This window comes from Ursus maritimus, unplaced genomic scaffold (genome assembly GCF_017311325.1).
Source record: "Ursus maritimus isolate PB19 unplaced genomic scaffold, ASM1731132v1 scaffold_24, whole genome shotgun sequence".
In the NCBI taxonomy this organism is placed as follows: domain Eukaryota; kingdom Metazoa; phylum Chordata; class Mammalia; order Carnivora; family Ursidae; genus Ursus; species Ursus maritimus.
The window spans coordinates 21434956-21451109 of record NW_024424897.1 but is presented as its reverse complement, the minus strand read 5'-3'; the positions used below and the strand labels follow the sequence as shown (position 1 = coordinate 21451109).

Here is a 16154-nt window from a genome sequence, read left to right as displayed (position 1 = left end):
GAAGCCTACTTCTTCCTCTCCCTCTGCCCCTCCCCCTGCTTGTTCTCTCTTTCTCTCTTTCTCATGAATAAATAAACTCTTAAAAAAAAAATTAAAACACGGACTGCTCAGTCCCACCGCAGCGTTTCTGATTCATTAGGTCTAGAGTAAGGCCCGAGAGTTTGCATTTCCGTGTTCCCAGTGATGTTGATGATGCAGGACCGCATACCACCAGCATCTTAGAGTAACCACGCGTCATCTCACCCTTGGAGTAACAGCCTTAAATTGGCCTTCTGCCTTCAGTGTGAAGACACAAATATTGAAATTAGCTTTCAAAAACAAATCTGGTCACTCTATGCTTTGCTGGAAATCCTTTGATATTTCACCTTGGCTAATAAATTAAACATTCCTTACCTGGACCTTCATAATCTGTTCTCAACTCATCTTATCTACTTTATTCCCTATACTCTCCGCTATCCAAGCTGAACTTCAGCCAATTTCTCTCACTTACTCCAATTTACCCTTTTATCCCATGCCTTTGTAATGTTGTCAGTTCAGTGTGAAATGTCTTCCTATGGTCTCAACCTTTAAGACCCATCTCAGTTGCCACTTCCTCAATTCCTTCCAGATAGTATGTTCTATCTTCTCTGTACTCCAAGACAACTTCATTCTTCCCTAGGTTTCACTATCTTTTACACTGTATTAATGTCAATATAACTATCACTCTCAACCAAGCTAAAAGTCAAGGGAAGATGCTTTCTTTTAATATATCTACACAGCTCATTTATTCATTCAATGAGTATTTATTAAGTGTTGACTTTGTGCCAGGTATGGTTCTAGGTGCTGAAGGTACAGCAGTGAGCAAAACATGAAGTTTATGTTCTAGGGGGAGAAGACAATAAACAAAGTAAATTATAAGGTCATAAGTACTAAGACGAAAAATAAAGCAGAAAGGTGGGAGGAGAGGGAGTTTGGAGGAAGGTATGAGTTTACATAAGGGGACCAGAGAAAGTCTGATGAAAGGATGACATTCAGGAGCGCCTGGGTGGCTCAGTTGGTTAAGCGTCTGCCTTCCACTCAGGTCAGGATCCCAGAGTCCTGGGATCGAGCCCCACCATTGGGCTCCCTGCTCAGCGGGGAGCCTGCTTCTCCCTCTCCTCCTGGCTTGTGCTCTGTCGCTCTCTCTGTCTCAATCTCTCAAACAAACAAATAAATAAAAACCTTAAAAAAAGAAGATATTCAGTAAAGAACTGAATATCACCAGAGATGAGGCCATGTGGATACCGCAAAGAAGCATAATCCAAGTGGAGGGAATAGCAAGTGGAAGGACCTGAGCAGACACCTGCCAAGTGTGTTTGAAGGACAGCAAAGAGGCAAGTGTGGCAGGTGGCTAGTGAATAAGGAGAAGAGTAGCAGTCAAAGTCAGAGAGCAGTACCGGGGGGCCAGATACCACAGGCCATAATGATGATTGTTTTTTTTCTTCCAGGTAAGATAGGAAGCCATGAGAGGGTTTTGAGCAGAGAAAGAACATGATCTTACTCACATCTTATCAGGATCACTATGGCTGCTATGTTGAGAAGAGTTAAATGGGGGAAGGCAAAGGTTGAAACTGAGAGACTAATTACAAGGTTACAGCAATAAAAAAGAGCAATAGGACTATGACTTAGACCAAGGTGGAAGTTGTGGAGGTGTGTGAAGGTGTGGGATTCTGGATATATTGGAAATTGACTAGACATGGAGTTGAGAGAGAAAGAGAGGAAGGCTGTAGAAGCAGAATTTGGGTGAGGGAAATTCAGGAGTGAATTTTAGTTGTAAGTTGGAAATGCCAACTAGACATCCAAATAGATATGTCTCCTAGGCAAGTGGATATAGTTTTGGAATTAGGGGATGAATCCAGGAAGAAGATATAAATTTGGGAGTTGTCAGTGTAGAGATGGTATTGAAATCTTGACACTGAAAGAGACCACCATATTCCATGTGCCTCCCACCTGCCCCCCCCCCTTATTGGTATCCCTAACCCCAATACTTCCCTTGCAGATCTTAGGCCATAGTCTGGTGGAAAAGGGCTGGGGTTCTCTTGGCTTCTTAACACATTCACACCCACTTGTTTAAAATTCCAGTGCTTCATGCTTTGGGCCCACAAGGCCGAGACACAACTTTAATTAGAGGTTTTCACATTGGGCCAAAGAATGTTAGTCATCTCCATCTTCATATGGATTGAAAAAAAGATATACCTCAACAGAAAAGAAAATCAATAAAACTATTTAAAAGTTTTTGCAGGAGGACTGAGGACTTGCTGAAGTTGTATGGACATTGAGACACACACACAGGACACACACAACGAACACTGAGAGATTGGAAGAAGTGCTCCGCATAAGAGAATACCCTAAAGTATTCCTATTCCCCGTAAAGATAAAAATCCCTGGGGCGCCTGGCTGAATACGGCGGAGGCGCAGGTGACTCTTGAACTCGGGGTCGTGAGTTTGAGCCCCACAGTGGGTGTAGATTACCAAAAAATAAATAAACTTTTAAAAAGTGGTAAAAAAAAAAAATCCCTTCCGAGGTTTTCTTTTTGCTTCGACCCTTTATGAACCTCCAGCAGATGCTAGAAGTGACTTAAGTAAAAGGCTGGGGAGATAGCCGTTGGGAAATAACTGTTGGTAGTTGGCAATACTTCGTTCCAGGGAGGCTGTAGCAAGAACTCCTTAGGCAGCAGACATCATGGATTTTCCTCCCTCTGGGAACCAGAGGTCCCTCCGTTTCTGGTCTGGATCCCTCAGAGACAAAGAACTTCATTCTCTCCCAGACCAGAGTGGGGCTGCTGGGGAGTGGAGGGGGTGGAGGGGTTAGAATTCTACCCCCAGGAAACACCCACAGGCTCAGACAGGAGCCCGAATCCTGACTCTGGTCCAGGAGGCTTGCGGGGCTGCGGGGGCCGCGGGGCGCCTCCGGCGAGGGCCGGGCGGGCTGCCAAGGTGCCGGGGGAAGGGGCCGCCCAGCGCAGGCCGGGTATGTGGAGCGCTCGGTCCACTGCCCCGAAGGGCGCGTCTGCCTCCTGAAGCCCCTGCCCTCCTCTCCGCTCCATGCTCTCGCGCTCCTTTTTCCCGGCGAGCCTCCGCATTCCCCATCTGCCCGTCGCCACCCTCGCCCTTTCTTCCCTCCTCCCGACCCTCCCCCGGCTCGCCCCTCCCTCAGCAGCCCACCTTCGCCCCGCTCCTCCGCGGGCTTCTCGGTCCTCGCCCCTCATCCCCGGCCTCCCCTCTCCGGCCCCCAGCGCCCAGGGCCCCCGCGGCCCCCTCCCCGCCCCCCTCGAGGCGGCGGCGGCCCCTTTCACAATAGCCCGTCCCGCCTCCCTCCTCTCCGCTCCCGGTTCGCTCCCGCCCGCTCCCCGCCCGGCGCATGCGCCCTCCGGTCAGCGGCGGCTGCGGCGGTGGCGGCTGCGAGCGGCTCCGTTTTTTTAAAGGGAAACGCTGAGGCGCCGGGGGTGACTGTGGGGGAGGGGGACCCCGAGCCGCGGAGACCCCCAGGGGAGGCGACAGACCCCCCTCCCGGAGTAGGAGGGCTTTGGGCGGACCCATCCCTCCCACCCCCTTCTGAGGAGGAGCGGGGGGAAAATGGAGGCTCGGGGCGGCTGAGGCGAGCTCCGGGGCGGGGGGCCGGGGCGGGGAAGGGGGGGTGTGGGGTGGGGAGACGAGGCGGGCCCGGCCGGGCCAGGGGGGGCCGAAGCGAGCTCCGGGGATGAGCTCGGGGGCGGCTGGGTGCGAGCTCCTGCCTCTGAGGCGAAGGCGGCGGCGGCGGCAGCAGAGGCGGCGGCGAGGCCCCCATGGGCCGGCGGCGGGCCTCAGCCGCGGCCTCCACTTCTCCGCACGCCGGCGGGATGGCGCCCGGGCCCCGGAGGAGCCGCGCTAGCCGAGGCCTGCTGCCGCGCTGCTGAGGCGAGCCCGCCAAACTCCCCTCCCCCTCCTCCGTCCTCGACCCCCCGCACCTCGCCCCTTCCCCACCCCCTCCTCCGTCTCGGTCCCCGGCGCTGCTCCGGACCACTATGACCATGAGATCCGCAGTGTTCAAGGCGGCCGCGGCCCCTGCCGGCGGCAACCCTGAGCAGCGACTGGACTACGAAAGGGCTGCGGCGCTGGGCGGGCCCGAGGACGAGCCCGGGGCGGCCGAAGCCCACTTCCTCCCCCGGCACCGTAAGCTCAAGGAGCCGGGGCCCCCGCTGGCCTCCTCCCAGGGAGGGAGCCCCGCGCCCTCCCCGGCCGGCTGCGGCGGCAAGGGCCGGGGCTTGTTACTCCCGGCCGGGGCGGCCCCCGGGCAGCAGGAAGAGAGCTGGGGCGGCTCGGTGCCCTTGCCCTGTCCGCCCCCGGCCACCAAACAAGCCGGCATTGGGGGGGAGCCAGCGGCCGCGGGAGCCGGCTGCAGTCCCCGACCCAAGTATCAGGCGGTGCTGCCCATTCAGACGGGCTCTCTCGTGGCGGCGGCCAAAGAGCCTACGCCCTGGGCTGGGGACAAGGGTGGGGCGGCTCCCCCAGCTGCCACCGCCTCGGACCCGGCGGGACCCCCACCACTACCTCTGCCGGGGCCGCCACCCCTCGCGCCCACCGCCACCGCCGGGACCCTGGCGGCCAGCGAGGGCAGATGGAAGAGTATGAGGAAGAGCCCTCTCGGGGGTGGCGGCGGCTCGGGAGCCTCCAGTCAGGCCGCCTGCCTCAAACAGATCCTTCTGCTGCAATTGGACCTCATCGAGCAGCAGCAGCAGCAGCTGCAGGCCAAGGAAAAGGAGATCGAGGAGCTGAAGTCAGAGAGAGACACGGTACGGGAGGGGTTAATCTGCGTTCGGGACGACGAGCGAGTTGTGCGCATGCTCGGGGGAAGGGGGCTGTAGGAGGTTAAGGTATCCCTTGGTTAGGGGTAAGGAGGTTGGCCACCAGCAAAGTGTCGGGTCCTTGGGAACCAGGCTCACAGACAAGTTGGGTCGGAGGGAGGGGTTAAAGGGCAACCTCCCAGTGGGAGGGGGAGGGGAGGTTTCAGGTGCCAAAGGGTTAATTTAAACTGACAGCCCCAGACTTGTGGGAAAGACGTGGAGAGTGGGAAAAGACGTGATTTGTGAAGGGTTGAAAATGCAAAGGTGGGATGCATATGTGGTGACTTTATAGAAGGGGTTAAATGCAAGAGCTTTTGCGTTAGAAATGCATTCTTAGAGGAGCGGGACAGAGCAGCTGTTGCACTGCTGTAGCATCTTTAGATAGGAGGGCAGTAGGCCTTTTAATTGGCAGAGAGGTAGAGGTGATTCACGGTGGAATCCTGTTTTAGTGTTTTTAAATGATAGGAAGAGAATCACCGTCTTTGATTTCAGACAGTTTTGAATAAGAATCAGAGTTATAAAACATGACCCACTGACCAGCTCCCTTGTATAAGCATGGTGTTGAAGGGCTGGTAGATTTTAAGGCATCAGGGGAAAGTAAGTTTATTAAATGTATTAAGTAGGTCCTCTCTCAGAAAATCCCTATTTTAGAATCTTAAGATAGTAGGGCAGTAATTTATTATTTCTTTGTACTTCTGAGGAGCATGACTATATAGGCTTGCTTTCACTGCAGCAGTAGTCAAGAGCACCTTATGCGTTAAAACATACTCTTTCAGATATCAGAAAAGCTGTGTGTGTTCCGGGGGGGGGGGTATTACTGTGCTAGCATACCTTAGAGCTGCCTAAAAATAAACATGGTTTCTACAATTGTTGTGTTCAGGCTGCAGCAGTCTCTCTCCCTCTGTCTCTCTCTCTTTCTGTCTGTCTGTCTCTCTCTCTCTCTCTGGCGTTGTGTGCGCCAAGGGCTGAGCAAGGGAGCAGAGGGCTATTCATTTTGTTTGCTATACAAATGAATCGCATCAGGCATCGGCTGTTTTATTGGAGAATGCATTCTGCAAGGTGGAATGGGAGCTGGGGCAGGTCTCATCAAAATATCTCATGGTGTTGATTTGTGGAAGTTACTCAACATGGAGGTGGCACGGCTTAGCTACTGTACTGCAGTCTAGGGGTGTGATGGTACTGTAATTACAACACATCATAGCCTTACATGGGGGGGGGAGAAGGACCAGTGAAGGAGAAGAAATCAAGGAAATGTCACCTACAAACCATGGTTAAGTAATGTTAAGGCTGTGAATCAAAACAGAAGATGAAATGAGAGTATGGCTGACGGGGGGTCTCTGCTGATGGTGGAGGTTTCTGCTCAGTTCCTGAGGTAATGGCCCCTTTGCAGACTTTCCTAGGCAGGAAAAGTGGGGTGAGTTAAGGATAGAGTATCAGTCTGAACTTGGCATTCACTGTTTCTGTTGTGTATTGCAGTCTTAGCATTGCTTAAGCTTGTTTCTCTTATTCCAGTTGTTGTTTGGCCTCTACTGAAATCTCTGCAGCGAAGCAGATGTAATGAAGACAACATTAATATTGCTGTGTACCCAAATAAAAGTCTTACTATAGTGTTTTAAGAAGCATAGTGGGCACCTTTTCTCAGAACATTCTAATATGAAGTTTTCAATGATAATAGATGTCCATTTTCTGTTTGATTATGTAGTTCTCCTTTAATTAAAGTTAAAAGACTTTGGTTTAATTCATATTTAGATAAATGGTAGATTTTTTCCTGTTATCTCAAATGCAAAGAAGTATGAATATTTCATGATCAGTGGGATTATGGGTACTGGTACTATTATAATGCTACCAAATTGAGTGTTCATTGTTTAAATGCCCTGCACACCCTTTTCAAATAATACTGCAATCCCTCGTGGCACTGTGACTATGAGCTTTTAATTCCTTCTCAATATACTGTTTGGACTTTGCCCTTGTGTATAGAATTTTGGAGTGAGAGGAGAGAGAATAGGATTTGGAGAAACTTAGGGCCTCCTGAAAGAACATAAGGTTAATTCTGGAAACTCCCAAACTGACTTGGAGCCACATGCTTAGCAGTAGAGAGACCATGCCATTTGAAAGGCATGTTGTGGCCCCTCCCAGAGAAGAGGATCTTCTTTCAAAAGAATGAACTACAAATTCCCCATGCCCCTCCTCAACTAGGTTAGCCCTAAAATTAAGCAGAGTACCTTGTCTTCTCTATTGCGTTTAAGGAAAACTATTCAGATTAATCCCTATCTATTAAAAATAAGTTGAATTGCTATGGTCCATGGAAAGAGGCAGAAGACCATACTGATGCCTAAATGGGGCTAAGTACCTGGGTGTAATTTTTTGTGTTTTAAGTCTGCATTTTGGCACTCTCTCTTTTAGCTCCTTGCTCGGATTGAACGTATGGAAAGGCGGATGCAGCTGGTAAAGAAGGATAACGAGAAAGAAAGGCACAAGCTGTTTCAGGGCTATGAAACTGAAGAGAGAGAGGAAACGGAGCTATCCGAGAAAATTAAACTGGAGTGCCAGCCGGAGCTTTCCGAGACATCCCAGACTCTGCCTCCCAAGCCTTTCTCTTGTGGGCGGAGTGGAAAGGGACACAAAAGGTGTGCTGATAACTTTGTTACACTGTCTGGACATGTTGAGGACATGTGTTTCCAGTGACTTGAGAGTAGGGGATTGGGGTTTATGAATTAGTTTTAATACAGTCATATCCTGAATTATGAGGTCTTCCATGCTGAGAAACTATCTTGAAACATTCTTGCAGGCTATAAAAATCTGTTAGGAACATTTTGGTCACAGTAGTAATTACAGAATGTAGAGTACATCATAAAGAGAATGGGCAACAAATGTGACAGCTGAGTTTCTTAAAACTATAGCAGATCACTTCAAGTTGGGAAGTGTTAAATTCCTTCATTGTGTTAGGTAGTAGTGGACAAAGAAGTAAGATCTGACTGTCCTTCGACCCAAAGAGATAGGTCAGTCTAGCTGCGAAGGTGGCATAAATTTTGCAAACTTGGAATTCAGTTCCAATAAAATATGAAAGTAGACAACAGTGATATAAACTAAGTTTTGTAAGATTCAGGGACATTAAAGATTATTCTGTGGTAGAATAGTGAAACTTCAAGGAGGAGATGGATCTTGAAAGTATAGAATTTAGGTTGGTAAAAAGGAAAGGAGGTGGCATGCTAGGAATAGTGGTGGGGGAGGAGATTGGTGGGAGAAAGCCAGCAGATAGCAAGAAAAAAGAAATAGAGATTGTAATTAACATGGTATAGAATTGGGGGGAAAAATAAGAGACTGGTCTGTGGTTGACAGGAATGAAATAGGCTACAGACAGAGTAGTGGCACCTAATGTTAGCTAAAGGGTCTTGAATAAAATAAGAACCTTTTTAGATTTAGTAGGCAATAAGATACTATTAGAGGTTCTTAAGCATGGAAACACTTGTTCAACAAACACTTAACTGAGGGCCTGTTATATATACCGGTAAGCATGAGGCAGTGACTGCTCGTGACTGCCAACTGAACCAGATGTTTAGATATTTAGATACCTGAACTTATTTGTTCTCTTGCCCCCAACTGTAATCAAATCAGATTTTATTCAAGAGTCAATACATTTTATAATGTTTTCTTCCCTGTCCAATAGGAAATCCCCATTTGGAAGTACAGAAAGAAAGATTCCTGTTAAAAAGCTGGCTCCTGAATTTTCAAAAGTCAAAACAAAAACTCCTAAGCACTCTCCCATTAAAGAGGAACCCTGTGGTTCCTTATCAGAAACTGTTTGTAAACGTGAATTGAGGAGCCAAGAAACTCCAGAAAAGCCCCGGTCTTCAGTGGACACCCCGCCAAGACTCTCCACTCCCCAGAAGGGACCCAGCACCCATCCCAAGGAGAAAGCCTTCTCAAGTGAGATAGAAGATTTGCCGTACCTTTCCACCACAGAAATGTATTTGTGTCGTTGGCACCAGCCTCCCCCATCACCGTTACCATTACGGGAATCCTCTCCAAAGAAGGAGGAGACTGTAGCAAGTAAGGCATAGAGAACACTTGCTCTTATACCCTAGTGGTGGCGGTCAAGCTAACAAGTGTGAAAATGCCTCTGGCATTTTTAAAAAAGTGCAATCAATAAAGCAGAGTTCTGTCAAGAATGAGTAAGTTAACAGCCAGAGACAGACACTGTGCAGGCATTGCAAATAGATGGAATTACAGCAAAATGTGCTCAATGTATTTGCCTGCTTACAACACTGGGAGATGTGTTTGCCAGTAAGTTGCTCATCACAAGAGCACCAGACTTGGGGGTGTAATCTCCGGCAACTTGCATGCCCTCTGAAAGAAGGGTTTTCTGTGCTGTGAAATGCATAGAACTTATACTTTGCCATGCACGACTGTTCCTGCAATTGATATTGTGTGAAACCTGGGAGGGTGGTCTTTGGGTGTTCTCAGGGGCCAATGGTAATTTTTGGGTTGGGGAGCCAGCTTGGGGTGGGGAATTTCACCTGGGCCTCCGCTCTTTAACTATATAAACATTTATCTGTATCTCTATGTCCCGGTCTGGGGGGCAGGAGGAATCTGCCAAAGACCAACAGTCTTACTTTATCTTACTATACTTCACAAAGGTTCTAAATGTGAAGAGTTTACTTGGATTGCAGTAGCCCATTGGTTGTTCATATATTTAAATAAAATGGTCTACAAACTATTTTTCAAACAATAAGGACTATCTTGGGATATCTGAGCTGCTTGGGGAGGGTGTGGGGTGCGGGACCTTGGTCTTCATTCCCTTTTTTTTTTCTTTATGGCTTCCACACAGAAATGGTCCCCTATCTCCTACATCAACCAGTAACTGCAATGTGCCTTCAACTGTGTGATGTTAGTCTGTGAGAGTCACTGCGGGCGCTCCAGGGTGATGGTGGGGGAAGTCTTCTTGAATAGAGCCACAGCCCCAAATTTCTACCACTGTGTCTTGCCCTAGCAGGGATGGGGATGGGAATCCATTCCAATAAGACAAGAGCATTCTCCAGGCTTTGTTTGGCTGTTCTGGTGACAAAATTAAGTGGGGAAGATAGATTACTCTTCTTAACTATCTAAAATTCATTAGGCCTCACACTTGAGTACATGAGCTAGACCAGGATCCTGATCAGGTTCAGGTTTTTTGTTGGTTCAGTCAGTTGAACAGGTTCATCCTTAATGGTTAACCTTCTTGCTGCCATGGCAATGCTGTGTAACAACTTAAGAGAAACGGTGAAGCAACTTCCCATCCGGGATTGGGAAATGGCTTGGTCCAGAGCTGTTCTGTTTGACTGGCTGTTTTGAAAACCCTCTCTGCCCTAGTACAGAAAATTCCAAACACCTCTGAGATTGTGGGCATAGCAGTACAGAAAGAGTCTGATTGGGGGGAATCCCAGCCCTTTGAGGAGCCTGAGTTATGAATAAACGTGTGAATCCTTGTTCTTGATGCCCCTATCTCAAGAGGAAGCTCAATGGCTTGTTCTAAGGGAGCCAAAGTCTTTGTGCATGTTGTTCAGGCTGGACCAGCAAGGTAGTTTGTTTGGAGGGAGGAGGGAGCTGTTTAAGAAGACTACATATGTAAGTTTTGAGAACACTGATCTTTTATTTGAAAAATAGGGTCAACTTTTACTCACCTGCCATGTTCTGAGTTTAAGGTTTGATATCCTTGGCCATCAACTGTTGCAGGGAAACCACCCTAAATAATGAAGAAAAGAAGTCGTCTCAGTGTAAAAAAAAAAGTGGTGGGCTTATTTTCTTTTCTTTTGTCTGTTGTTCCCTCTTCCCCTCCCCCAGAGAGAAATTCTCAAAAGAACAACTCAAAAAAACCAAAATGGCTTCCTAGTGAGAACTTCAGTGATGATCCTTTCCTCCATTTTGGGTATGGGCTTTTTTTCTTTTTACACTGAGATGATTCTTCTTTCCTGCATTATTTAGGGTGTCTGATGCCATCAAGTGTTGCAGGAGAAACTTCAGTCTTGGCTGGTGAGTAGAATAGGAATTGTGCTGGCTGGGCCTGGGGTGGGGGTTGGCGGGATGGTGGATGGTTGGGAGCTGCGTTCCCCGTCAGTTGGTTGTGGGAGAGTGAGATTCCTTGGTGTATGATTACACTATAGACTTCAAAATGACTACAAATTTCAGTTGTTTTTCAGGAACTGCAATAGCATCCATTATATGAATTGTCAGGTATTGGCTTAGGGTTTTTTGTGATCCTGTGTTTGGCAGACTGCAATGGCATTTTAGGTTCTTTTATACCATAGCGAGGACACTGAATATGGCTTCGGGTGAGGCCATAGAATGGATTCCTATCACTTGGTAACTTTGTCCTATCTGGGGAGAGACCTCTTGTCCTAGTGAATAGTAGGAGGGTTGTGTGACTTTGGATTTAAGGGTGGTTCCACCCCTCCTCCCTTTCTTTTTCTTTCTTTTTTTTTTTTCAGTTCCTTCTTGGAGGGACCACTCAGTAGAGCCTCTAAGGGACCCAAATCCTTCAGACCTTTTGGAGGTAGGTACCCAAGACCTGTCAGCAGAAGGGAGTGAGGGACAGAGTAGAAATGGAGGTTTAACTTGAATGTGTCACAGTAACAGGATGGATGGGTTAAGTAACTCTAAAGCCAGAAGGCAACTTGAGCGATTATCTAGCCCAACTCTTTTGTTTATATAGAAGAGAAAACGGAGTTTCAGAGTGGCTAAATGATTTATTCAAAAATAAATAGCTAGGGAGTGTTCAATCCAAAATGAAATTTCATGCTAAGTAGAAAAGTTAGATCGTGCCACTCAGCAACAAAATTATATATTCCAAATTCATTTGACTCTTAAAACTCAGACTCTTGCAAAGCATGGAGGTAAGGAGGGTTTATGGCGGTCTCAAGGGTTGTTTCAGTTTTTTGTTTTCTTTTTTTTAAGATTTTAGTTATTTATTTGACAGAGAGAGAGGGAACACAAGCAGGGGGAGTGGGAGAGGAAGAAGCAGGCTCCCACCAGAGGAGCCTGATGTGGGGCTCAATCCCAGCACTCTGGGATCACGCCCTGAGCCGAAGGCAGACGCTTAACGACTGAGCCACCCAGGCGCCCCACAAGGGTTTCAGTTTGACATGATTTTCACCTTGGAGAGTTAAGGAAATAATTTTGAAGTCTGGACAGCCTACAAGGGTGGGTGTGGGGAGAAGAGTACGTGTTTTGTTGATTCTGTTACCAGGAGGTTCCCATGACATCCATAGAACTCACAGACTCAGGTGGGACCTGCAGGGGAAAGATTTTACATTCCTGGAAGCTGGAAATGAGTTCGTATATACATGTGTCACGTGGTGATAAACAGCTCATCAGCTGCTGTTCTTTACACAGAACCTGGATGACAGTGTGTTTTCGAAGCGGCATGCAAAACTGGAGCTGGATGAGAAGAGAAGGAAAAGGTGAGGCGAGAGAGATTCATCCTGGAACAGCTGAGCCCTAGGACCCTAACCTCTCTCATCCATGCTGTGAAAAGTCCTGGAGCCCTTAACACTCTTAAATTACTGCCATCCTAGTTGGTTGAGTATCTTAGTTAGAAGTGGTAGTTGTTATAAGTAAAGATGTTTGGCTTCTTTTTCTTTGTGTATGCCCTTCCTCGGTTCCACTCTCTGTGGAACATCAACACGTGATTTGGACTGCTAGACCTAAACAGCTCTTTCCTGACCAGGCAGACAGTTCACTTTACCACCCCCACCCTCCCACCTCATTAAGAAGTGTCAGCAGAGGTCTCCCTAGTGTCTGGATTGTGCTAATTGCTTTAATGGAGCAGGTATTCAGTAATATTGGGTTTGTTTGTTTGTTTTGTTTTGTCTGGTTTGTTTTTCTCAGATGGGATATTCAGAGGATCAGGGAACAAAGAATTTTACAACGACTGCAGCTCAGAATGTATAAAAAGAAAGGAATTCAGGAATCTGAGCCTGAGGTTACCTCATTTTTCCCTGAGCCAGATGACGGTAAGTTTTGTCTATCTAAGAGAGCAGGTTTTTCAAAGAAGGAAAACGATGCAAGGTTCCAGGGTACAACTTGCTCTGAATGAATGAACAGCATTTTGGAGCAGGTGTAGTTGCTAGACATTTCCCCTCTATGTCACTAACAAGGTCCCATTTGGCTTTCTTCCATAGTTGAAAGTTTGATGATTACCCCCTTCTTGCCTGTTGTAGCATTTGGACGACCATTACCCAAATTAACTCCGCAGTAAGTATAAAGGTGGTTTGTTTTTTTTTTCCTGGCTCCCTTCTCAGGTAGCCTGTACTTTACCTCCTTTTTAGACCTCATGAAAGCCTAGATATAAGGTGGAATAGGTGGCTTAGGGATAGCCATGGCTCTTTGACAAAAGTGAGGCTATCTGACCAGCTAGCTCTTACAGTGATTAAATAATTAGAAGGATTGCTTTTTGAGTTAGAAATAATTATTTAGTCACTTTAATAGCATACTGTTTCTCTGGCTTTGAGACAGGAAAGACATTCTAAATTTGGAACTTGAGAGTCAGGGTTAGGAGTGGTGAGGGGCGTAGTATCTTTTTTAGAGTTAACTTTAGTCCACACTGAATCCCTTCTAGTCTTCCAAGTTGATTTCCTTACCCTTTTTTGCCAGGAATTTTGAGCTGCCCTGGTTGGATGAGCGTAGCCGATGCAGGTTGGAGATCCAGAAGAAGCAAACACCTCACCGGACGTGTAGGAAATAGCTGGGCTGGCAAGAACCTTCTGTCTTCAGATAGTTGTAGCATGCCATTCCCAGAGAATGGCAGAGACCTGTATATGTGACCTATGTCCTCATGTATGTTATCATTCGCTGATAATGCCCTTCCATACTCCCTTGATCTTGTTTTGTTTTCATCACTCTGATTTCACAAAAACTCTTTCATTGGGCTAATTGTGAATTATGGAGGGTGATTGGGATTTCTTTTCCCTTTTTGGGGAAATGAGCTCTCAAGCTAAATCTATATAGGATGGCAGATTCAGAAGCCTCAGGGGTCTGCTTCTATACATTTGCCTACGTTAAAGGGGTAAAAGGGCTGTCTTCGTTAGACTTGTGGAAGATGAAGCAACCCCTGCATGGCACTCTTCTCACCCTGGTCTACCCTTCCTTAGAGTTTGAGTATAGTGGTGTTTACCCTAAGACAAAACAAACAAACAAAAAACCTCACCATGAGCTTAAAGACCAGATGAGGAATAAAAAGTGAAGTGATGAAGCAAGTCATCTTCACAGGATAGAAAAGAGAGTGAAAAGTTGGCAGATAAATGTCTGAAAAGACAGTTGTTCTCTTAAAACTATTCTGTGATGCAGCCGTGTGGGAAGGGATTTGGGCTGTGATTATTTTCTTAGTTAATGGATAACTGAATTTCTTCTCCCACTCCTCAAGAAATAAAATCCTTAGAAAAGAGAATGGGGATGGTTAGTTTTGGGCAAGTTTTGACTCTAAACAAAAGCCGTTGACATTTGAGGATGGCGTGCCAGAACCTGTATAGATGTCCTTGTGTCACATCACTTCTCAAGTATTCCTTAGTTGGGCTTTATTCTTTTAGCTGAGCTCTTGGTGGTGGGATAGAGATTTAGGGAGGGTGGGGGGGGTGTTTGTGGAAATATGTGCTTCCTTTGGCTGGCAAATGTCTACATCTTGAAACAGATGTACCTAATGAGCTTCTCCATTCACTTTGTAAAAATAGATTTGTATGTGTATCATCTTGGTCCTCCTTTCCCCCCATTTTGTTAAAAAATTTCAGGACAGCACTCCAGGCCACTTTGGTCTCAGTGTAAGATCCCTGTAACTATCTGGAAGGAAAATAGAGCCGAGACTTCTGGTCTTAAATATATAGGAATTGCCTTTCTTTAGTCTTCATGACTATTGTGTGAAAACAAGTAGGGGTCTAATCTCCTAGAAGGTAGGGGCTTTTATCCTTGAAGAGAATATGTCCCCAGATTATTAGCACTTTTAGAGGAGAAGCCAAGGTATGTAGGGTGTGTGGCCAGCCCATCAATGGAGCATGAGAGAATGGGGATACCATTGTGGGAAGAAAAGAAAAGTTCCTCAGGGGCCTCCCACTGCTAAAGATTTTTGTGACATGTTGATCTGTGCTCCCTGGGTTTGACTTTTAAAGGAATTATTCCGGCAGCACATGTAGTATTCTTGGATGATCTTGCTGCTTTTATTTCTCCTTTTGTGTGTGTGTGTGTGGCTATGGGTTTTCATTTGTAACTCCATCTGCTTAGGAGAGTGGGCTCTCCACAAGGGAACCTGCTGTGAACTTCATTGCAGCAAGTGTGTAGAGAGAAATAGGACTTATTCCACTAGGGGCTCTCATCTCACACCTTAAGGGGAGGAAGGAGATTTCTAGAAAAACTGGGCCAGATTTTCTTTGTTCTCCATCATTTTAATATGGCAAGCTGTTTGGCTTTCCTACTCTGACCTGTGTTATGTTCCTTTACAATGTTCCCAAGAAGAAAAAAGACCAATCAGTGTCTCTTACATTGTTCCTTGATTCCTCTGTTTCTTCTTGATTTTCAGCATTTGTTGGATTCCTAATTTGGATATGGGTTAGCAAATTTAACCTTTGTGTTTGTGCCCTACCCAGGGGACTCCCCAGATTCTGAACTTAAGCTAGACTAAGAGGAATCCATGAGGTGCTATCTGGCCAGACTTAAGTGGATTCTGTTTCCTTGGTTCTCCCTCTACCTAGGACCGCTCATTTTATTGTCTCCTCTTCTAGATCAGTTCTCCTTTGATTTGGATGTGTTGAGGTTTGTTGAGGAGGTTGGAGAGTAGATTAGCAAAATTTCAAGAGCGAAATTACAGTGTGTTAGAATGTGGGGGGAAAATTAGTCTTATTTTTTCCCTACATGGGATACAACACTGTGAAATTCAGTCTTCAACAAAGGCCCTGCAATTCTCCTAAAACATAGTTCGTTTCTTTCTTTAACAAAGTTTAAGCTAGTGTTAATAAATTAAAAAGAGAAATTGCTTGTCTGTCCACTTCAGCTTTGTTTTATGCCCATTTCATATTGTTGTCTGTGTTGTAATTCATACTTTTGATACCATTTCTGATGTGTAAAATTGGTTGTCTTGTAAATATCTTATAAAGAGTTCAATTGTAAATAAACTATTGTGGCTGTTAATTTTTGAACTTCTGCTTCAATTTATTAGATTTATTGGGAAGCATTAAACAGTTCTGCTTGTAGATATTAAAAGATCAGAAAAAGAAATCCATTTTCATAAAATAGAGAAATACACCATTTTCTCTTTTATTTGTGTATGAGCACAACGTATGTTTTTCATCCCTC

At 46.3% G+C, this 16154-nt stretch overlaps 1 protein-coding gene across 2 annotated transcripts; it reads left to right on the top strand.

The window, feature by feature from the left end:
- The first annotated feature begins 3768 nt into the window (after positions 1–3768).
- Positions 3769–15989, top strand: MSL1 (MSL complex subunit 1). Of its 2 annotated transcripts, XM_008689400.2 has the most exons (9): positions 3769–4790; positions 7245–7468; positions 8509–8891; positions 10803–10850; positions 11306–11370; positions 12210–12277; positions 12705–12829; positions 12998–13070; positions 13470–15989. In XM_008689400.2, exons 1-9 carry the CDS (start codon positions 4023–4025, stop codon positions 13558–13560), a joined length of 1845 nt encoding a protein of 614 aa, XP_008687622.2. In that variant the 5' UTR covers positions 3769–4022; the 3' UTR covers positions 13561–15989. The 2 variants fall into 2 exon arrangements, with proteins under 2 accessions (XP_008687622.2, XP_008687615.2); XM_008689393.2 differs by lacking the exon at positions 10803–10850.
- The last annotated feature ends 165 nt before the right edge of the window (positions 15990–16154 follow it).